This window comes from Bos taurus, chromosome 7 (assembly GCF_002263795.3).
Source record: "Bos taurus isolate L1 Dominette 01449 registration number 42190680 breed Hereford chromosome 7, ARS-UCD2.0, whole genome shotgun sequence".
NCBI classification, from domain to species: Eukaryota; Metazoa; Chordata; class Mammalia; order Artiodactyla; family Bovidae; genus Bos; species Bos taurus.
The window spans coordinates 42,511,934-42,536,480 of NC_037334.1; the positions used below are offsets into that span (position 1 = coordinate 42,511,934).

Below are 24,547 nucleotides of genomic sequence, written 5' to 3' on the forward strand. Positions count from 1 at the left end.
AATCGGTCAGTGAAATAAAGACTCCAAAACTGTAACAGAGTATGGGAGACTGAGGAGACATAAACAACTAAATCCTGTACCAGAGAAAGGACATTAGTGAAAAGTGGCAAAAGTCAGATGAGGTCTATTAGTTAACAGTATTGTTTAAATGCTCATTTCCCGATTTCAGTAATTGTACTGTGGTTATCTAAGATGTGAACATAAGAGGAAGGTGGGTGAGGGGGTACTAGAACTCTGAACTGTTTTTGAAACTTTGAGAAATCTAAAATTACTTCAAAATTAAAAAAAAAATAAGTAAATAAGAATGAATGTGGTGATGAGTTACCACCAGACGGCCCTTCTGGGGGCTTTGGTCTTAATCATCATTGGCAAGCCTGGACAATAAAGACCCAAACTGGTTTATACCTTTAAAAGTTTTTATTACAGAAAACCCCATTCTTCCAAGTCCAGCTCAAAGCGCCCCCCGCCTGCCCTAGTTTTTTTTTTTTTTTTTTTTTACTAAATCTAGGCTTCTGTACATATTGGATCAAATGGTTTTCTTGCTCCTTGGGTATCTGCTATGGAGTCGAGGACTCTGCCACTGATTGTAGGCTCTCCGAGAGGAGGGGCTGGGACTCTGTAGCCGTGTTCCATTCCGTGACACCTGGTCAGCAAGGTACTGACAGCGTTATGCCCCTGCCTAGGAGGCTAAGCAGGGGAATCTGCCAGCCTTCAGCAACCACTGTGCACCCACTTTGGGTCTCATGGTGACAGGGCTCTAGACAATGTCACTGTGATCTTTGACTACAGCTAATACAACTGCTGGCATCAACACAGGGCGTTATGGCTGGGACACTCCCTGAGTGTGAGGATGGGGAGAGTGGCATGTCAGTCCCCAGAAATGCAGGATTGCAGGCAAAAGATGCCAGCACAGGAGAAGGGTCTGCTTCTCAGAAGCAAACTGGACAGGGATCAGGGCGGTCCTGGGAGCCCACACACAAAGGTGCAAAGATTTCAAAGGCGAGGAGCTGGGAAGTGATGGTAGACAGTGGCTTGAAGGAAGCCCGGCCCAGAACATATCAGGACAGATTTGATCAGCGAGTGAACCAATGCTTTAATAATAAAGAATAATGTGGCTATCACAGGACATTGCCTGGATGGCTGTGACTGCTACTGCTACTCACTGAGCATTTAAACAGGGGAGGAGAGTGTTTGAGGGTGCAGATCTCAGAGCAGCAGGCTTAGCAGGAGGATGCTGGCTAGGGCCAAGGGTGTGAAGGAGGCTTGAGAGCCAGTGTCAGTGGTGGCCAGGGGAGTGGTTGTTGAGAAGTTGTCTCCACACTCAAACTTTCGGAAAGTGACTCCTCTGAACGTCTGATTTCCAGCACCCAGGGACTCACAGGTGGAGATGCTGACATTGGAGCAACCTTTCAGCACGAGTGTTTTCGTCTCTGTGAATGCAAACGAGACAGTAAGGACTTTACAGTCCCTTCACCCTCCCTCCCCAAGTGACCTGCAAGAGCTGAAACAGGTCTGTTCCTGAAACAGGAGCTTGGAGAAAGGAGCCCAGGATCAAGAACAATAACTGAAAGGTAATGGTAATGGCAGAGTGACCATGGAGGTGAGGGTCTAGATCCCTTCCTTGACCCAGTCCCAGAGGAAACTGAGGCTCCTGAAGTTGGATGTAAGCCTGAGCTGGACCTAAGACTCAAATCTTCAGTTTTTTCCTGAGAACAGGTTCAGACCCTCCATAAATCCTCTGTTCTCAATCCAAGAAGAAGTCAGCACTTCAGACTGCTCCTGGCCTCCACTCCTCTAGGCTCTGCTTTCAATCCCCATTCCTCTCTGGACCTGAGTTCTCTCTACCTGAGTTTTCCTTGAGAAGAGGGGAAACAGTCAGAGGGGATACGAAGAGACTACCATGTCTTTGCTCCTAATCTGTGTTATGATATGTTGAACTCTATTTTAAGGTAAGGTCCTTGGAAAAGACCAAGGGAATTTGCAAAGAAGATGTGATTGTGATTTCAGCTACCTTTTATTGAGTACCAATTATGTGCCAGTATTGCTCTATAATAGTGTATGTGTATTATTCAGTCGTTAAGTCATGTCCAACACTTTGTGATTGCTTTGAAGGCTGCAAGCCAAATTGTCCTGAAGGACAGGCAGTTCACAGAGGAGGAGGGGGCTAGAGGAGGCTATTTGTTAGAGTCAGGGCTATAGTTTGAGTTCAAGGCTGACTCCATCCTTGCTCTGAGAAGGAAGGAGAAACTTCCAAATACCAGTAAAGAAAGAAATTCTTTGCTGTTTTAGAGCAAATATCAGTGTTGAAGGTTGAATTAGAGTGTGTGAGGAAGATATGTTGCTTGGCACATGTCTGCAGTATTTTTTTAAGTGACCTTGGGCAAAAACAAAAACAAAATCCTACATTTATGATGACTTTGATCTGTCTGGCTTTCAGATTAAGTCAAGGCCTGGGACTTTGCAGACACCTTGGAATAAGGTAAGCAGAAACAGCAAGTCCTTCTTATGCCATTGCTGCCTTCAGGCAAAGCTTTAGAATTAGACATCAGAGCTGTGTAGACATCAAGACCCTTAAATGCATATTATTACCTGACATAAATCACTCTGAAAAGGCTACAAACTATACGATTTCAACCATATATATTCTGATAAAGGCAAAACTATAGAAAGAGTAAAGAAAAATCAGAGGTTGCCAGGGGTTAGGGTTAGATAGAGCACAGAGGATTTTCAGGTCAGTGACACTACTGTGCATGATACTATGACAGTAGATACATGTCATCAGACATTTGTCAAAAGCCATATAATATGCAGTACAAACAGTGAACCCTAATGGACTCTAAATGATAGCGATGTGTCAGTGTAGGCTCATGGATGATAACAATGTACCTTTTTGGTGGATGATGTTGATAGTGGGGAAGGCTATATATGTGTAGGGGAAAAAATTATAGAAAAAATATATCTTCCTCTCAATTTTCCTATGAATCTAAAACTTCTCTAAAAAATTAAGTCTATCTTTTTTTTTTTTTTAAGTAAAAAGAAGTTCAGGAGAAGTATAAAGTTTGGCCCCACTAAGAAATCTGCAATTACAATTATGCATCAATTTCCAAAACCATAACTGCCATTTAACAAAAGTTGAAATCAAATTGTACTTGGATATTGGTGCTCTTTAAACTCTTATTATTGTAAGGCATACTGTGGCAGAGGCTGACTGACTGTTCATTTTAGTTTTATGCCTCTTCCTTTCCTGCTGTGTCACCACTGGATTAAATTTCCACCTTCCAGGGCAGTCTGAGTCCCAGACAACAGAATGTGGAAGGGAGTGAGGAACTCCCTTCTAGGCATTGCCTGTAATAACCTTCCTGCCTTCCTCCACTCCCCCTCTTACCCCACCTGCTGGTGAGATGCAAAGAATACAGAAAAGAGCTGCCAAGTCCTGAGTGAGTAGGGGCTGGAGCCTCAAGATGAAAAGTATCCAGGGCCCTGGACTCTGCAATGAACTGCTCCATGAGCAAGAAATAAACTATATTGCATTGAGCCATAGGACATGGAAGCTGCCCTTTAACAGTAATTAACTAACACTAATAGTGTTATATTAGTAATATTAGCATTAGTAATTGGCTAATAGTAATAGTTAATAAATGTATTATTATTTAAATAATCATGCATAACATTTGTCTGAATATTTAAAGAATAATATTTATTAGTTTTATATTGTATGATGGTTCATTTGTATCTCATAACAGTTACTATCAAATTACTCCTGTAGAAAAGAACAGTTGGTTGGATTTTTTTTAGAGAAATCATCATTATTGTTCATTTTCAAATATTCAGTGACTTTTTTAAGTAGGAAACACTGTGTTGATTTACACCATGACCAAGAGGAATAGATCATAGCTAAAATGTAAAATAGCTTTTTAATTTCAATGTTGTTTTTCTTCTTTTTCCAATTGGTTGGGTATTAAAGCCCAATTTGAGTCTCCCTTCTAGGCAACTCTGGTTTTCAGAAGCCAACACCTCTCAGTGACAGGTAGAGAAGGGAAGTTACATATAAAAAGTAATAAAAGTCAAACCCACCCACACCTACAGAACAGCTCAACCTAGTAAAGAAATAAATGCCAGGAGTGACGTGATGCCCTTAAATGAGCCTGGTTTGATTACAAGTCATAAAGAGAATAGAATTCAAAATATGGACAGCCCAGGAGGAATGACACTGGACTGAGGAGCCAAAAATAGCAAGCAACTCAAGTCTACATTAACAGCCTCACAGTCTCAAAGGTACCCTGGCCAAATGTATTTCCTCATCCTATCTCCACCAGGCCTTTTTTGTGAATCCAGAATTTATGATCCAAGGTGTAACCTGTGTTTTAAATTCAAGTCCCATAAAAAGGAATTCACATACCATTTGTAAATTCTGCAATTATACTGACACATCTTTCTCCATAACATTTCCGGGTTTCATTACAGGAAGTTTCATTATTTCCATAACACGCAGGGCACTCCATGTTTCCGGACCCCACTTGATGTGGAGAAGCTGGGTAGAGTAAGAATCATTAACTCAGAACAATGTTATCACAAATATCATGGTATTGCCTGGAGTGGAAGGGGAAATGCAGACAAAGATGCTAGCCAGAGAGACCTCTCAGGGTCTCTCTGCATGCTCAGGAATCTCCGATCCTGCCATAAAAATACCAGTCATCCTATTCCCATGTCTCACCAAAGTATTTGCAGCACTTAACCTCATAGATCTGCCCATACAGACCATCCACTCTTCAAGAACTGTGGTTGATGAGTGTGTTGGGATGAGAAGGGAAAGGTAAGATTTTGAGCTAAAACTAACATTAGCCAGCTATTCTGGATTTAGCCAACAAGTGTGTGACTATTACTAAATCTTGCTCTGAACAAATGAAATCAAGTAATTATTTATCATCGTGACTTTGATTTTTTTAAAAATTATATGAGACCCAGCTCTGCTATGAATGAACCATGCTCTATGACTATGGCCACATTTTCTCCTCTTCAAAACAAAGGTTTTGATCTAAGCCAGCGGTTCTCAAATGACGGTCCAGGAACTCCTGGGGATCCCTGAGATCCTTCCAGGGAGTCCACTAGGTCAAAATTATTTTCATGATGATACTAAGATGTTCTTTGCCTCTTTGTCTTTCCTTCAGGGAAATACAATGGAGTTTTCCAGTGGCAACATGACATGTGAGATTGAAACAGAATAAATGAACAAGCAAATCTGAGAACCAGCTGTATTCTATTAAACCAGAAATTAAAGTGCTTTGAAAAAACATGGAACAATGCCATTCTTTCCACTAAATATATTTTGTTTTGGAAAATAATTATTTCTATTCTAATAACATAAAAATGTTATTAATGTTAACATGTAATGGGTTTTATTATTTTTTAGTAATGGCAACCCACTCCAGTACTCTTGCCTGGAAAATCCCATGGACAGAGGAGCCTGGTGGGCTGCAGTCCATGGGGTCGCTAAGAGTTGGATACGACTGAGCGTCTTCACTTTCACTTTTCACTTTCATGCTTTGGAGAAGGAAATGGCAACCCACTCCAGTGTTCTTGCCTGGAGAATCCCAGGGACGGGGGAGCCTGGTGGGCTGCCGTCTATGGGGTCGCACAGAGTCGGACACGACTGAAGCGACTTAGCAGCAGCAGCAGCAGCAGTAACTAACCAATATTTTTAAAATTTCTTAGCCTTATTTTTAATACAGTAAATATTGATAGATATAGTCCACAGAAACAGAAATTATTTGGGGTCCCTCCGTAATTTTCAAGACTTAGCATCTGGAAAGAGGATGTGAGGCCGCAAAATTTGAAAGCTACTAATTAGCAGCGACTGCCCTCCCACACAGGTTGAAGAGCTGTGATTTCTGTCTTTACTGAGAAACGGAAAGCATAATGTTAGTGCTGGTTTTCTTCATTTGTTTCTCAAGTAATTGTTGTATGTCAGCTGTTAATGTTACCCAACTATGCACTGAAGTGCCTAGGCTTAATGTATCCATCTAAGCTTGACAATCACAAGTCGTGAAAGAAGGGATGGATATGGGAGGACAGAGGGAAGATGTGGCCAGCACCCACCGGTGGTATTACTGGTTTGATTGCATGGCTCTCCTAGGCAACACTGGCTTTCAAAGTGGAAGGTTTCATTTTCAGATACAGAGACCGTGAAAGACTCAACCGTGGTGTTACTGCAGTTCTCTTCAGAGCAGGCATGATCCTCATACCATGTGGGGTGTTCTCCTACACAAAGGCAAACACAGACTATCAGTCCTGGGTACAAAGCATTCAGGGAGCAACTGCTTTAGGCAAGGACAGAAAATACACTCTCAGCTCAGTGCAATTTAGGGGACACTGAAGAGAGTTTCCTGCAAAAAGAAAAAATCCTTCCCCAAAAAGTAGTTTCTGGCTTCAGCAGGAGATCTTGCAGCTTAAATTGCAGGTGAAAGGCTGATGGGTGAAGTGGATGGTTCACACTGACACGCCCAAAGCCAATGATCAGTCTTAACATCTCTAAATATAGCCAAGCAGATGTGGTGGGTCTATATACAACATGATATTGAACCTGAAACTAGCAAAGCTTATAGACCAAAGCTGTGCAATATGGTGGTCATTTATAAAGCTCTATGTGGTCAGTTACAAATCACTTCCTCATATTTCAAGAGATCAATACCTGAATGTACATATAAGACAGCATTGATATACACATTAACATCACTGAAAAAAAACTTCTACTGAACAGCATGAGTACAGTTTACAGGAAATACCAGGACGAGCGGAACAAGTGAAATGACATCACAAAGAAGCAATCAAGCAAAGCCAGAATATGAGACAGCTACAGGACAAATGCCCCTATTTCTCCAACCATTCAATGGAATTGAGCAAAAAAAGAAAAGATCTTACTAAACAAACTAGGCACGATAGACCTAACAGCAAAATGTAATTTTGTTTGGGTCCAAATTCCAATGCATCAATTATATTTCAATATCTTTGAAATATATTGAACATTTTTAAGGTCACCTTAATTTTAAAATTTAAAAGTATAGCTAATTTTCTTAGGTGTGATCCTTGTATGGTAGTTATGTAAAAAGCAGGGGAGAGTTCTTACCAGAGATGAACAATGAAGTGTTTATAAGGGAAATAATATGTTATCTAAATTTCTTTAAAATACTATGGGGAGTAAATTAGGAGTTAAGGATTAAAATATACATGTCACTATATATAAAATAAATCACCAACAAGGACCTACTGAATAGCCCAGGGAACCATACTCAATAACTTGTAATAACCTATAATGGAAAAGAATCCATTTTCCTAAAATGGAAAAGAATTTGTGTTTGTGTGTGTGTGTGTGTGTATGAGACTCACTTTGCTGTACACCTGAAACTAACACAGTATTGTAAATCAAATATATTTCAGTAAAAATTTAAAGAATAAAAATGCTATGGGAAAAAAATAGCAAAATGTTAATTGTTGACACAGGACCACAGTTCACTATACTCCTCTTCCTGCTTTTGTGTATGTTTGAAATGGTCATAATAAAAAGTTAAAAATAAATCAAAATGCTCTGAGAGAGCTGTAACAATCATACAAGCAAAATACCCTGGAAGGAAGTCAGAGTGAAAGTATGTTGAATCTGAAACAGGAAGGAACACTGAGAAGAAGGAAAGGGGAGCAGAAAATGGAAAAGTGAAAGCACCTAGAGAGAGTTGACTGCTTATACTTTAGCTAAGAGCTGTCCCTGCTTCTCATGTCCATTAGGATGGGCCTACAATGATGTTTCAGCCAGAGGAAGCAATTCCAAGGAGCCACAGGGGCTTGTCCGCTTGCTTGGCTGGACACTTGCATGTTGCTTCTCCTGGGAGGTGCCTTCATGACTCCCTCTCTCCGTGCACAGCCCAGCCTTAGCCTTCCTTTTCCTGGCCAACCCCTCCAGCACCTGCCCTGTGCAAGTTCCAGAAATGAGAATGATCAGTGCCTGAGGCTCACCATGATAAAAGTTGGTTGAGAAACTTGTACAGCTGGTGGTGGCATTTGAGGGACACTCCGTGGCATTTTTTGCAACACAGCTGTCTTTCAATGAATTACACTGTATACAGCGCAGTGTATCTGGGGAGACAAAATATTTGGCATCATCAACATTCAGGAGACACTAATAGAGTTTGCTTTGGAAAAAGCACCACACTTACCTCACGTTAAAAGAATAGTCAAGATAGCATCCCTTCCCTCTGGGGTCCCCCAAACTTTAAGCTGTGAGATGTCTACCATTCTCCGGTTGGAAGACCCAACCTTGACCCACAGCACAGAGTGGTATCACAGGGTGCAGTGTGCAAGAAGGGGTCTCACAGTCTTCACTGCCCACATCTTGACAAGAGGTCACTTGAGGGGATTCCAGAGCACCAAGACTGACAAGAATCTGGTGAGATGAAAAATGGGGTCTTCATTCCAAAAGGGAGCAACATGGTTTCCCTCACCTACAGCTGCAACCGTGAGCACGACGACGATACCAGCAAAGAGGAAGCTCTTCATGGTGCTGGACATATATCTCCTGAAGACGAGAACTGTGGCTGCAGAGCCTCAAGCCTGAAGAGAGAGGCACAAAGAAAACAGTCCGGGGATTCAGAAGATTGCTAGAGCGTGATATCCCCTAGGGTTGCAATCACACTTCAACAAACCTAGCCCAACCTTGTGACGGAAGGAATCAACATCATCAGCTGGAAGCACAGAGCCATGATACAGATTCAAACCTGCCTTTAGACCCACAAGAATCTGAGTTTTCCCTTTGCCTACAAAGGTATCTACATACACAGGTACGAAAGCCTGGGGCATTTCCTACAGAGCCACTACAGATACAAAATGGGCAGGCAGATGATTGCCAGCCCCACTGAGGACAGGCGTCCAAGAAGAAAGCTGGACTGTGCTCTCCCAGAGCACAGTGTCCATCCTCTAGTTGGAATCTTGCCACTTTCACATAATGCCGTTAGGGGCTCTGTCTCTGCCATCACCACTCCAATAAGCAGATACCTACTGAGCACTTACTCTGTTCTGAACATTTACTTGCATTGATTCATGTAATTCCTCCATCTCTGTAGGCAGGTACTATTATTAGGATCACCTTTACTTCAAAGGGGGGAATTAAGCCCCTGAGAAGTTAGGTAAGCACTCAAAGTCGAGGTCACACTCCGGAGAGGAATAAAAGCTGGATTTGGCCCAGATCCCTAATCCTCACTCCACACTGCCTCCAACAGACATGACTCCCAAAGCCCCAGACCCAAAGGTCCCAGCACACCTCTGACAGGTCCGTCATCAACCTCTCTGAACCTGTAAGTTGTCTAATAGCTAAGGTTTAGCTGTATTTATTAAGATCCTGAGAGTTGGAGACTAGAAAATGTAAACTACTATATATAGGATGGATAAACAGCCAGTTCCTACTGTACAGCACAAGGGACTATATTCAATATCTTGTGATAATCCATAATGTAAAAGAATATTTTTTAAAAAAGAATGCCTATATGTGTAAAACTGAGTCACTTTGCTCTACAGCAGATTAGCACAACATTGTATATCAGCTATACTTTAAATTAAATAAATAAATATCCTGAATCAGAGCTCCTAAAATTTCAATTTGCCCATGTATCAAAGCAGCATGAAAGGGAACTGTCTGGCTCTGCACTGAGTCCTTCTTTATCATTAGCTCATTTATCCTGTGAACAGGAGGCAGGAGCCACATGTGGCCACTTACATTTGGATTCATCGAAGGAATAAAAAAGAAACATTATTTCTCAGACTGGCCATGTTGCAGTGCCCAGTGGCCACCTGTGGCTGGTGGCTGCTGTACTGGCCAGTGCAGGTATGAAACAAGCCCCAGGGCACAGTGCTGCTATAAAGATTTTTGCCTACTCCCCAGCTGAAAAACCTGCAGAAGGAGGGATAATGAAAATTGCCCAAACTCATTCAGCTTGTAAGACCAAAAGTGGGACTCCATTCGGGGTCCTTCCAGGTCCAAAATCGAGTTGTACCATGAAAACTGCCACTTATTAAAGAGCAGCAAACCTTCTACTGGGCGCTGCAACCCACCGCCTGCATCCCACTTCACCAACCACACATACATGTACCCCCCCAACATACACACACACACGCACAACACTATGATCACCTAGTTAACTTATTAGGGGTCAGTGAAAAGAAAGAGAAACTAGTCACAGTCAGGGAAGACAGATGGCCCATCAATTATCTAATGGCCCCAATATTTAGAGATCCAAGGAGAAAAAGTACGTTTGGTTTGGAGGCTGTGGCAGATGTTCTATGCATTGTCCCCTACATCCTCCCCTGCCGTGACCGCTCCAGGCACAGAACCCCAGTGCAGAGAGGTTCAGGGACTGGGCTTCCTAGGAAGGGCATCTCAAGCCTTGTGGGTGTAAAGGAAGAGGAGCTAGGGTGAAAAATGAGAAAGAGGCCACAGAAGCCACATCAATTAAGTGCACAAATCACCTCAGCCCAGGTACCGACCTGATGATTAGCCTCATTTTCAGAGGGACATAATGGAGGCCCAGAGTGGTCAGGACTCTGCCCAGGAACACACAGCAGAGAGACAGAGACTGAAGGTGGTGAGACCAAGGGGCCAGCAAGCTGGGGGCCAGGGCAGAGGGCCCCATAGGGAAAATGAGAGCAAGCGCATCTGTACACCCCTTTGCAAAGTCCTTCCCCCTCATTTTATCATTGGACATTTTCAGCAGTCTGAGAGGGTCCTATCACAATCGCTCTCATGTTACACAGAGGAGCACGAGCTCACAGAAACTGCGAGAAGGACACCATGAACACACGGAGCAAAGTCCAGTACCTCTTGACTCCAGCCTTCCCCTCCTGGGCACTGCTGAAGCAGCGAGAACCAAGAGAACGCCCTGGACCCCAGACAGCTCTGAACACCTTTCCCCTGCTCTCAGCTGCTCCCAGGCTGGGCCCCGCTTCAAAGCTCAGCCCCACTCCTTTACCTTCTCTGTCTGGCCCAGAGACTGCCCTGCAGAAGGTGGATCCCAGCAGAAGGCTGGAGAAGGTGTGTGAGGGGCCTTATATAGCAGGTGGCTGCACAATCAGAAAGCACAACCGCCTACAGGGAGGGGCTTCTGGGCCAGACTGGGCCCTGCCCAACTGCAGAGCCATACACGGCTTAACCCTTGGCAGCTATGATGCTGGTCAAGTCTCTGAAGCCTCCAGGAATTGAGAAAAACTTTGGTCAGGGCCTGCCTTTGGCAAAAGATACAGAGGAGCCAGATATGTCCCTGGCATTGTCTCATGTGGGCCACCACCCACCAGATGGATTCCATGACCAGTAGATGGATCACAAGTATCACCTTATCCTGACCTCGCAAAGCAGTCACCTTGATTAGCCCATCTACAGATGAGGAAACAAAGGTACATAAGAGAAACCTAATAGGGCTTCCCTGGTGGCTCAGTGATGAAGAATCTGCCTGCCACTGCAGGAGACAGGTTCAATCCATGGTCCAGGAAGATCCCACATACCTCGGAGCAGCTAAGCCTGGGAACCAAAACTACTGAAGCCTGTGTGCCTGGAGCCGGTGCTCCGCAAAGCCATCACAATGAGAAGCCCGGGCCCGGGCACCACAACTAGAGTAGCCCCTGCTTGCTGCAACTAGAGAAAAAGTCCACACAGCAATGAAGACCCAGCACAGCCAAAAAATAAATAAATAAATGATTGTTTTAAAAGAGAGAGAACGATAACAGACTCTCCCAAGATTACACAGCTGGGAAAGACTCAAAACTCAGAATCAGGTCACATGGGGGTTGTGCAGCTCAGGGAAGAAGCTCAGGTCTCCTTGGGCAAGTGTCTGAACTTCACTAATTCTTAGGGTCCTCCAGCCAAGATGAGGATAAACTCATTGTACAATCTCACAGGGTAGAGGGGCCATAAAGCCCCTGCTTGCAGAATACACTATGCACCTCAGTGAGGGGCCCACAGCCCCTGCTGCTGCTGCCCCCCCACACCCTAGGCATTTCGTCTGGCAGCACGGTCTGGGCAGCCTCTGTTGGTGAGAGCAGAGGCGGGCCAGCCTCCTCCCAGCACCTTCCCATCGTGGTGTGTGTGTGCTTCTGGCTTTGACTGTGGATCTGAGCTCCCTTCCCTCCTGCTGTTCCTACCCCTTCAGACACTTACACTCTCACATACAGACATACCACACACACAGAGGTTTCAGGTAGGCATCTCACCAACACTTCCCAGCGGGCAGTTAAATCTTAAGAGTTCTCTCTCTTGAATATACTCCTTGTCCATCTGCTGACCTCTTTGCCCGGACTGTGGCTCAGGTCTCCTTCTTTCCTTAAATTCATGCATTTAATCAACAAATGGGGCATCCCATGCCCACTCTAGGAATTTGGGAGGTATTTGGGCAAACAGAGACTTTGCCTTCTGTAGGAGTATAGTCTAGAGGGAGGGACATGACACAGATAAAGTAATAAATAAGCAAATTACAGGGTAGATTAGGATATGGTGACTGCACTGGCGAAAAAAGAGTAGTGAGGGATCAACCGTGCTGGGGGAGGGGACACATGATTCAATTTTAAATAGAGAGGCATTGGTCTCACGGAGAAGGCAAAATCTGAGTTATTTCTATATGCAGATCCTCTGGCCATCTCCTGTTTTCTCCTTTCTTACCCTTCTGCCATCAGTCTGACTACAACAGCATTTTCCAAAACAAAGGTAGCTCCCTCCTTAATAGAATCCTCAGTTCAGTTCAGTTCAGGAGCTCAGTCATCTCCGACTCTTTGTGACCCCATGAATTGCAGCACGCCAGGCCTCCCTGTCCATCACTAACTCCTGGAGTTCACTCAGACTCACAGCCATCGAGTCGGTGATGCCGTCCAGCCATCTCATCCTCTGTCATCTCCTTCTCCTCCTTCTCCCAATCCCTCCCAGCATCAGAGTCTTTTCCAATGAGTCAACTCTTCGCACGAGGTGGCCAAAGTACTGGAGTTTCAGCTTTAGCATCATTCCTTCCAAAGAACACCCAGGATTGGTCTCCTTTAGAATGGACTGGTTGGATCTCCTTGCAATCCAAGGGACTCTCAAGAGTCTTCTCCAACACCACAGTTCAAAAGCATCAATTCTTCGGCGCTCAGCCTTCTTCACAGTCCAACTCTCACATCCATACATGACCACAGGAAAAACCATAGCCTTGACTAGACAGACCTTTGTTGGCAAAGTAATGTCTCTGCTTTTGAATATGCTATCTAGGTTAGTCATAACTTTTCTTCCAAGGAGTAAGCGTCTTTTAATTTCATGGCTGCAGCCACCATCTGCAGTGATTTTGGAGCCCAGAAAAATAAAGTCAGCCACTGCTTCCACTGTTTCCCCATCTATTTGCCATGAAGCAATGGGACCAGATGCCATGATCTTCGTTTTCTGAATGGTGAGCTTTAAGCCAACTTTTTCACTCTCTACTTTCACTTTCATCAAGAGGCTTTTTAGCTCCTCTTCACTTTCTGCCATAAGGGTGGTGTCATCTGCATATCTGAGGTTATTGATATTTCTCCCGACAATCTTGATTCCAGCTTGTGCTCCTTGCAGCCCAGCGTTTCTCACAGTGTACTCTGCATAGAAGTTAAATAAGCAATGCCATTCTCCCAAATCTTCCCACCCTCTCCCTCTCCCACAGAGTCCATATGACTGTTCTATACATCAGTGTCTCTTTTGCTGTCTCATACACAGGGTTATTGTTACCATCTTTCTAAATTCCATATATATGCGTTAGTATACTGTATTGGTGTTTTCCTTTCTGGCTTACTTCACTCTGTATAATAGGCTCCAGTTTCATCCACCTCATTAGAACTGATTCAAATGTATTCTTTTTAATGGCTGAGGAATACTCCATTGTGTATATGTACCACAGCTTTCTTATCCATTCATTGGCTGATGGACATCTAGGTTGCTTCCATGTCCTGGCTATTATAAATAGTGCTGCGATGAGCATTGGGGTACACGTGTCTCTTTCCCTTCTGGTTTCCTCAGTGTGTATGCCCAGCAGTGGGATTGCTGGATCATAAGGCAATGTATAAAACGAGTCGCCAGTCCAGGTTCGATGCACGATACTGGATGCTTGGGGCTGGTGCACTGGGACGACCCAGAGGGATGGTATGGGGAGAGAGGAGGGAGGAGGGTTCAGGATGGGGAACACATGTATACCTGTGGCGGATTCATTTCGATATTTGGCAAAACTAATACAATATTGTAAAGTTTAAAAATAAAATAAAAAAAAAGAAGTTAAATAAGCAGGGTGACAATATACAGCCTTGACGTACTCCTTTTCCTATTTGGAACCAGTCTGTTGTTCCATGTCCAGTTCTAACTGTTGCTTCTTGACCTGCATATAGGTTTCTCAAGAGGCAGGTCAGGTGGTCTGGTATTCCCATCTCTTTCAGAATTTTCCACAGTTTATTGTGATCCACACAGTCAAAGGCTTTGGCATAGTCAGTAAAGCAGAAATAGATGTTTTTCTGGAACTCTCTTGCTTTTTCAATGATCCTGCTGCTGCTGCTGCTGCTCCTGTCGCTTCAGTCGTGTCTGACTCTGTGCGACCCCAGAGACGGCAGCCCACCAGGCTCCCCCGTCCCTGGGATTCTCCAGGCAAGAACACTGGAGTGGGTTGCCATTTCCTTCTCCAATGTATGAAAGTGAAAAGTGAAAGTGAAGTCGCTCAGTAGTGTCCAACTCTCCGCAACCCCATGGACTGCAGCCTAAGAGGCTCCCCCACCCATGGGATTTTCCAGGCAAGAGCACTGGAGTGGATTACCACTGCCTTCGATGATCCTACTCAGTCCTAATTCCAGCCTCGTGGCAGGGCCCAGTGGAAGAATGTGCCAGGGCCCAGTGGGAGAGGTGGGAGCAGGAGCAGCCAATGGGATGTGGGTGGAAGAGGGTCTGAGGACAGAAGAGTTGAAGAGCCCCATATGCTGCCTTTGAGATAATAGCCCAGGGAGGGGCAGTAACCAGGGGTGGGGGTGAGGGGGTGGGGGAGAGGCCGGGGGACAGGTTGTCCACCAGGATCAAGCTGAGGACACACAGGAAAACCAATCTGGCCAATGTTAATTCTTCTTAGAAGGCACTAGACACCCAGGAATGTCTGGATCTGAATCTAGACTTTGCTCCTCATGTCCCCTAAATTATGTACTAACCTGGCTTGCTGGGCCCAAGTTCTCCATCCATAAAAGGGGAACACCAGACCCTGAAGAAACACCTACTGATTATTTCCTCCTGGAATTCTTTTTTTTTTTTTAATATTTATTTTTGGCTGTGTCAGGTCTTAGTTGTGGCACAGCTCTCTAGCTGTGGCCCAACATGTGGGATCTCAGTTCCCTGACCAGGGATTGAACCCACATCCTCTGCATTGGAAGGCAGATTCATACCCACTGGCCCACCAGAGTAGTCCCTCCCCCTGTGATTCTTATCCCGTTTCACTGTGCTTTTGCCAGTGTCATCTAATTGTAATGCCATGAACGCATTTGATCAAGTGTGATGCAGTAACAGCCTCTGAAGTGGGCTGTGCACAACCATTCATGGCAGCCCTGGGTCTGCCCCTCCCAAGGCCCTGGGCAAGATGTATCATTAACCCCTTGAAAGATGAAGAGACTAAGCCACAGAGAGGACTTGCCTCCAGGCCTTCAGGCACCAGGACCAACAACCTTTCCATTCCAACACAGCCTATGTGGAACCAGCCTCTGCCCATGGGGCTGAAAACATCAACCCAGCTTTCCCATCTCGCTGTTCCAGTCTCTGTCATCACTGTGGGGCTATCAGGATCCAACTGCCAGGATTGCTCCAAGGTTTTATAAGAAATCACCCCCACAAAACAAGCCCTCCTGACTAACCAAGAAATCCAGGGACCCAAGAGAAACAGGGTCTCAATACAGAGCCCAACTTTTACTCTTAAAGTAAAGACAGGGGGCATAGCCCAACCACGCTGATTCCATTATCCCCTTAGAACAGGGCAAGGCTCTGTCCTTATGACCTCTCCATGAGACAAACTGGGACTCACTTGGATCCTGGTGAGTCATCCTGGGGTGTGAACCTGTAACCACTGTGGGAAATGGGCTTCTCCCATTTCCCTCAATTTCTCCCATTTCCCTTGATCATTAGCAGAAGGAATGATCAAAGCTTGGAAGTGAGTTCTTTGAGGAGACCACTCAGTTTGGGAATAAACATGCAGAGGGGGCCGGGATCGGAACAGGATGGCCAGAGCAGGAACTCCAACCAGTGTCCAAGCTGAGAACTAGAAAAAGGGTCCCCTGCTTCATCCATTCTCTGTCTGGGTTTGCTTCAGGGAGCTTTCATTGACTGGCTTGTTCCTCCAGCCTGGAAATGTGAGAACAGGCTAAAATAATGAAATTATTATCCCTAACTGCAGCACCATGCAGGAGAAATGTATGAGCCCTGAGAGCTAAGCCTCCCAAATGGTCCATGCTCTGGATAAAATGATAATCCTCTGACTCCTGAGTTCTCCTTTTGTCAAATGGGAAAAGCATTTGACAAAAACAATTCCAGAAAACCATTCCTTCCATTATAGACTCTGCTCCTAGAGTCTGCACTAGTGACAGCACAGTCCGGGGGGCGCATCAGGTCACACAGGGCAGGAGCTAAAGCAGGACCCAACCTCGGAGCACACTTCTGCCACCTACCAATTGAGCTTGGACATTTAGTTCCATGTTCTCTAAGTCTGTTTCCTCGCCTGAGAGAACGGGACATCCATAATATCCAACTTTTCATAAAGATGAAGAGGAAACACTCTTTAGACGGGGCACACAGTGTTATAAATTTAGCTCAAAGAATTTTTGCTATGATACATTCCATCAGTTCAGTCACTGGCAGTTTTCCTGGGCTTCCTTTGTGTCATGCAACATGTCCAGGACCAAACAAGTAATCATTCCAGGACATTTTCAATATGACCATTTCTAAAAAAAGAAAAAAGAAAACCAGGCTCTAAATATATTTAAAGAATTATTGCATCCAACATTATAAAAACAGTTTGTCTGCCTGATCTATAATGTGAACCTCCACTGGGTTGGGGACAAAGGACAAAAAACAGCAGACAGGCCTGGTTTGACACCTGCCTATGCCAGTTATCAGCTGTGTAAACTTGGTTAAGATTCTTAGTGTCTCCATTAAAACAAAGGGACATAAATTTTCTTGGAGGCTCACTCACATAGTGGCTGCTGACACACAAAGAATAGCAGCTGCCTTTCCCTCATCTTTTTTCTGACAATTGAACCTTAAAAGCCCTCATTTATTCCATAAATATGTGTTTGGGCATTTACTCTGTGCCAAACCCTGGATAGTGGATTTACAAAGTTAATGAGACAGATGAGTTCCTTGTCATCCCAAAGAATTTAAGCTAATAACAACAACTACAAACAAACAAACATTTTTTAAATAAACAGACAAAGATAATTGCAAACTGAAGATTTGTGATGGAAACAAAATGGTAACTGAGTTAGGAAAGAATAAGGCTGGGGTTTGAAGGCATCTCCAAGAGGTAAGAAGGAAACAGTCAAGGGAAGAGGGAAGTCAGATGGTTCCCAGAACAGGACAAAAAACATGAGCAAAAAAAAAGGTTTCTTAGTCAAGAGCATGCCTTGCTGAAGGAACTAAGCAAAAAGGCACACCAGTGTATTGAAGAACCACATGGTTATATCCACACCTTACTGAGCTCATTTCAACATTTTATGTTGGTTCTTCAACCAAACAGCTTAGATGGAGTGCAAAGAGCACCAGGCTTATTGACGGAAAATGAGAGTTCAAAACCTAGTTTTGTAATTCAGTAACTGGGTGTTAACTTTTATCCATGAGTCCCAATTTCCTTAGATAAAACGGTAAAATTAGTAATACCTACCTGAGAGAAAATGAATAGTGACTACCTTCATCCATGACATACAATGGGAGATAGTTAATTCATCACTGGTTTTATCATTCCTAATGAACATGGTAGGTGATATCCCTTACAGATCATGCCAAAGTTATTGTGTCCATTTGGAGCAAAATAAAGCTGATAGCGAGACTCTGTGGTTGTTGTTGTTCTTCTTCTTGAGTCACTAATTTGTATCTGACTCTTTGCAACCCCATGGACTGCAGTACACCAGGCTTCCCTGTCCTTCATTTTTCTCCTGGAGTTTGCTCAAATTCATGTCCATAGGACTGAATTGCATTGCCTTGAGAAGAATATGAAGACTCAATTTTCCTTTCTAGGCAATGAGTTAGGCAACCTGTTCTCATTGTTGAGAAGTCTGAACTGGCCCCAGGTAACTCCCTCCTCTAGCCCCTAGCTCATTCTTCCTCATCTCAGAACCAGCAGCTCCAGGCAGAGGACAGCTTCCATTAGCAGCCGGCCGAGCCAAAGGTGATAGCATTGGTGAGATTCCAGAAGGGAGCAAGGATTGGGATTCTGTGTCTCTTGGGATGCAGTGGAGTTGAGTTTCCCTGGGAAGAAGAGAGAACAAAGACAATACTTGAGGGTTCATAGGAAACAGAGGGAGGAAAATTGAGGACGAGTGAAAAGAGACCCAGAAGAAAGACGAATCATCCAGGACTATCCTTTCCACCTTCTGCCACCTCTGTGAGACCCAAGACAGAAGTGAGTTGACTCAGGCTCCTTCTAGGCATGTCAGTCTATTCCATTCGCCAACCTGTTACTGAATGCACCTCCACTGGTGGGAAACACTGCCTGCCCTCCTTCTGAGAGGTATTGACATCCACTTTCTCATCACTCTGATAACAGATGGCAGTGTTATTTTTCTTTGTTACTTTTCAACATAAAATCTAGGAAACCTATAGCAGCTCCAAATAGTGTTTGGGAATCCATGCAGCAGACACTTCATCCTTTTATTCAGTTTGTCCTAAACCCAGAAGCTAGAACAGTGAAGAGCTAAGAAGGACTGGCAGGACTAAAGCAATTAAAAACAAGTACATGGGTGGCTGAAGATAACACGCAAGGCTATTTCTTGCATCTTGCTTCCAAGCCTCTGTCTATTTGCTTACTGGTACAGGGACAAACTTTCCAAGCCTCTGTGACTCATGCAAATAACATACTCCTTTAGGGAATATCATGCTGTTTCAGAAAAAAGAAATGAGTTATTAAAAGGTGAAACAGTAAAAGGCCTATATTGATGTTGGTGGCAATAAGGAAGTATGGAATACAGGGCTGGTTTATATTTCTGGTTTTCATAGGCTGTGTGATTTTGGCCAAAGTCCTTCCCCCATTTGTACTCTAGGAAAGACACTGGGATACAAAGGGGGGAAGTCCAGAATTCAGTCTAGTTTCAAGAGTATATTGTTGTTTCTTGAAATGGGGATTTAGATAAGAGATTTGTGGACATATAATTCAAGGCTGTTTTTTTTTTAATATAAATTTATTTATTTTAATTGGAGGTTAATTACTTTACAGTATTGTATTGGTTTTGCCATACATTAACATGAATCCACCACGGGTGTACATGTGTTCCCCATCCTGAACCCCCCTCCCACCTCCCTCCCCATACCATCCCTCAAGGCTGTTTTTAAAATTTCTGGTTGTTTTCTTCCAACCACCAAAACAGTTTTTGAAAAATACTTTTTGACTCAAAATTAAAGATAGCTATCTTTTCCATTACAGACCAGCCTGAGGTTTGCTTAAGCACCTTTTTTGAGCACCAAGGGGAAATATTCATAACAGTGAAATCAGCCTATGATGCATTACATGATATAAAATAAATTTAATATGTCTATGAAAATGCTTTTTAGCCTAAACTGTAGTGCTTACACATAAGCACTGTCAATATTACTAAACTGCTGCAAAAGGAGGAACTTGTCAACACCATTTTGGCTCAAGTCACAGTGATTCAACAGAAAGAGTGAAAGCTCTGATTCAGGCAACTGATTCAAGCATTTACACAAAACTGGGGATGAAGTGCTATATAAATCATTAAGATTTTATGGAAGAAATCACATACACTCCCCTCCCATGGACTGTTGAGACTCCAGCATTTCTAAATAAAATGCCGATCAATGGAACAAAATAGAAAGCCCAGAGATAAATCCATGCACCTATGGACACCTTATCTTTGACAAAGGAGGCAAGAATATACAATGGATTAAAAACAATCTCTTTAACAAGTGGTGCTGGGAAAACTGGTCAACCACTTGTAACAGAATGAAACTAGAACACTTTCTAACACTATACACAAAAATAAACTCAAAATGGATTAAAGATCTAAGTGTAAGACCCGAAACTATAAAACTCCTAGAGGCAAACATAGGCAAAACACTCTCCGACATACATCACATCAGGATCCTCTACGACCCACCTCCCAGAATATTGGAAATAAAAGCAAAAATAAACAAATGTGACCTAATTAAACTTAAAAGCTTCTGCACAACAAAGGAAACTATAAGCAAGGTGAAAAGACAGCCTTCAGAATGGGAGAAAATAATAGCAAATGAAGCAACTGACAAACAACTAATCACAAAAATATACAAGCAACTCCTACAGCTCAATTCCAGAAAAATAAACAACCCAATCAAAATATGGGCCAAAGAACTAAATAGACATTTCTCCAAAGAAGACATACAGATGGCTAACAAACACATGAAAAGATGCTCAACATCACTCATTAATAGAGAAATGCAAATCAAAACCACTATGAGGTACCATTTCACGCCAGTCAGAATGGCTGCTATCAAAAATTCTACAAGCAATAAATGCTGGAGAGGGTGTGGAGAAAAGGGAACCTTCTTACACTGTTGGTGGGAATGCAAACTAGTACAGCCACTATAGAGAACAGTGTGGAGATTCCTTAAAAAACTGGAAATAGAACTGCCTTATGACCCAGCAATCCCACTGCTGGGCATACACACTGAGGAAACCAGAAGGGAAAGAGACACGTGTACCTCAATGTTCATCACAGCACTGTTTATAATAGCCAGGACATGGAAGCAACCTAGATGTCCATCAGCCGATGAATGGATAAGAAAGCTGTGGTACATATACACAATGGAGTATTCCTCAGCCATTAAAAAGAATACATTTGAATCAGTTCTAATGAGGTGGATGAAACTGGAGCCTATTATACAGAGTGAAGTAAGCCAGAAAGAAAAACACCAATACAGTATACTAACGCATATATATGGAATTTAGAAAGATGGTAACAATAACCCTGTATACGAGCCAGCAAAAGAGACACTGTGGGAGAGGGCGAGGGTGGAATGATTTGGGAGAATGGCATTGAAACATGTATAATATCATATATGAAACGAGTAGCCAGTCCAGGTTCAATGCACGATACTGGATGATTGGGGCTGGTGCACTGGGATGACCCAGAGGGATGGTACGGGGAGGGAGGAGGGAGGAGGGTTCAGGATGGGGAACACATGTATACCTGTGATGGATTCATGTTGATATATGGCAAAACCAATACAATATTGTAAAGTTAAAAAATAAAATAAAGTAAAAAAATAAAAAGAACGTTCATTTGAACACTATCTGGAATTCTGCCAGAGCAGATGATTAATTTGAATTGAGGCCCTTTCAGCTTCTTTATCATCGGCAAAAACATCAAAAGGGGAGAGGGAAGTCGCTCAGTCGTGTCCGACTCTTCGCGACCCCATGGACTGCAGCCCACCAGGCTCCTCAGTCCACGGGATCCTCCAGGCAAGAGTAGTGGAGTGGGGTGCCATTGCCTTCTCCAAAAACATTAAAGAAGGCATCCAAAGGCTCTCCTGCTGCCACCTGGGATCTTTGGTTGCAGCATCAAGCAGCAAGTACCCAATGGTCTGAAGAAAACAAAATACATCATTATCATCTGATATTCCAAGTCAGCCTCCAGAAAATAAGCACTGACTCTAAATGTGGCCAAAAATGCATGCACATTATTTTATATTGATATATGGCAAAACCAATACAATATTGTAAAGTTAAAAAATAAAATAAAAAAATAATTAAAAAAAAAGAAAAAAACTGTTAGGGAAAATTTAAAAATTTTTAAAGACAACACATATTGTGAAAATAACAAATATAATGAAGATAATTTTAAAATGTTAGGGTTTAAATTCCTAAATAAAATAAAGATCCATTAAGTGATATATGAAAGACTGATCTCGGAAGTAATGAAAATTTCCCCTCTAACTCTCTTTCTCTGTTCTTTTTTGTTTTACTTTCACCTCTCTTACAGTAATCAGAGTCTGATCCAGCCTGGAGCAATTCTTATCCTCATGGGAATGGAGGGAGAATGGATGGGTATGGTCAGTAAAGGACCAGAAACAACCAGGAATAATAGGGAGAAATGGCATTTGAACAAAGTTGTCAGTCCCTCACTAGGAAGCCCACTTTGGTGGGAGACACTTCTAATCCACACAAATCTTTTTTTTTTTTTTCTCTTTTAACTTGATTGTGTCTGGTCTTAGTTGCAGCACCCAGGACTGTTTGTTGCAGCACACAGACTCTAGTTGTGGTGTGCAGGCTCAGAAGTTGCAGCATGAGGGCTCCAGAGTGAGGCCAAAGTACTTGTCGTGTGTGGGCTTAGTTGCTCCATAGTATGTGGGATCTTAGTTCCCTGACCGGGTTGAACCCACATCTCTTGCATTGCAAGCTGGATTCTTTTTTGGTTTCTCTGTCTTCCTTTTATTTTTTTAAACTAATTCATTTATTTCAATTGGAGGATAATTACTTTACAATAGTGTGATGATTTTTGCCATACATCAACATAAATCAGCCATAGGTATACATGTGCCCCCCCACCCAGTGCCCCCCTCCCACCTCCCTCCCTCTCCTATCCCTCTAGGTTGTCCCAGAACACTAGCTTTGGGTGCCCTGCTTCACGAATCAAATTCACACTGGTCATCTATTTACATGTGGTAATGTATATGTGTCAATGTTATTCTCTCAAGTCATCCTACCTTCACCTTTTCTCACTGAGTCCGAAAGTCTGTTATTTACATCTGTGTCTCCTTTACTGCCCTGCATGTAGGATTGTCAGTACCATCTTGCTAAATTACATATATATTTGTTAACATACTGTATTGGAGTTTCTCTTTCTGACTTACTTCACTCTCCATAATAGGCTTCAGGTCCACCCACCTCATTAGAACTGATTCAAATCCATTCCTTCTTATAGCTTAGTTATATTCCATTGTGTATATGTACACAACTTCCTTATCCATTCATCTGTGGCTGGATATCTAGGTGGCTTCCATGTCCCAGCTATTGTAAATAGTGCTGCACTGAATATCGGGGTACCTGTGTCTCTTTCAATTCTGGTTTCCTCAGGATATATGCCCAGCAGTGGGTCAAAAATGTTTTTTCCAGGATGTCAAAATGCATATAAATGTTATCTGTAGCAAAAAAAAAAAAAGCTTTTTAAATTACATGAAACTACTCTGACAACTTAAAAAATTTTAAACACAATTTCAAAAAATACATGAAGCAAAAACTGACAAAGTAAAGAGAGAAATAATGATTTAATAATAATAATGCAAAACTCCAATACCCCACTTTCAATAATGGATAGAAAAACTAGACAGAAGGTCAATAAGGAAGCAGAAGACTTAACAATGCTGGAAACCAACTAGCCATCTATAGAACACTCCACCCCACAACAACAGGATATACATTCTGCTTAAGTGCATGTAGAACATTCTCCAAGATAGAGCATGTGCCAGGCCACATAACAAACCTCAATATATTTTAAATGCTAGAAATAATATAGGGTGTGTTCTCCAACAACAATGGATGAATTCAAAAATCAATAACAAAGAAATTTGGAACACTCATAAATGTGTGGAATTTAAATAATATACTTCTAAATAGCTGTGGATTTTCTCATATGTCAACTTAGCTAGGCCATGGTACCAGAATTTCACTAAATATTATTCTAGATATTTCTGTGAAAGTATATTTTAGATGAAGTTAACATTTAAATCATCAGAATTTGAGTAAAGCAGATTACCCTCCACAATGTGGATTTTAATTGATGGCCTAACAGAAAAAGACTGATCCCCTGAAGAAGAGATAACTCTACCAACAGCCTTTGGACTTGAGCTGCCAGCATCAAATCTTCCCTGGTCTACAGACTGCTGGATTACCCAATACTGGACTTACCAGCCTCCACAATTATGTAACCCAATTGTGTAACTCTTTCTCTCACAGAAAGAGAGATAGACTACTATGAACAGTTGTATAATAACAAATTTGTTGAGCAAGATAAAATGTATATGTTCCTAGAAACACACAAACTATCAACATTAATGCAAGAAGATATAGAAAATATGAATAGACCTACAACATGTAATGAGATTGAGTCAGAAGTCAAAATTTTCCAAAAATAAAAATCAAAGAAAAACCCACTCCCATGTCCTAGGATTGTTCTATCTGTTGTCTGTTTAATAAAAGATCTGTCTGCTTGAGCTATAACTAGTCTCTTATTTCAAGTCCTTGCTACAATGAGACAAGAGCCAAGAAATCCTGACTTCTTGAGCTATAATTAATCCATCATTCCAAAT

General features: G+C 42.7%; 1 protein-coding gene and 1 long non-coding RNA gene across 3 annotated transcripts; one reads left to right on the top strand and one right to left on the bottom strand.

Moving 5' to 3' along the window:
- Positions 1-402: 402 nt before the first annotated feature.
- On the bottom strand, positions 403-11,061 carry LYPD8 (LY6/PLAUR domain containing 8). Of its 2 annotated transcripts, none has more exon segments than NM_001082462.2 (6): positions 403-1,430; positions 4,400-4,531; positions 6,097-6,258; positions 8,005-8,124; positions 8,490-8,598; positions 11,007-11,061. In NM_001082462.2, coding segments are annotated over 5 exon segments (693 nt in total). In that variant the 5' UTR covers positions 8,545-8,598; positions 11,007-11,061; the 3' UTR covers positions 403-1,206.
- LOC132345736 (uncharacterized) lies at positions 1,428-5,263 on the top strand. The gene is made up of 3 exons (XR_009495243.1): positions 1,428-1,949; positions 2,438-2,479; positions 5,169-5,263. It is a non-coding gene; the product is annotated as an uncharacterized lncRNA (long non-coding RNA).
- Positions 11,062-24,547: the final 13,486 nt, after the last annotated feature.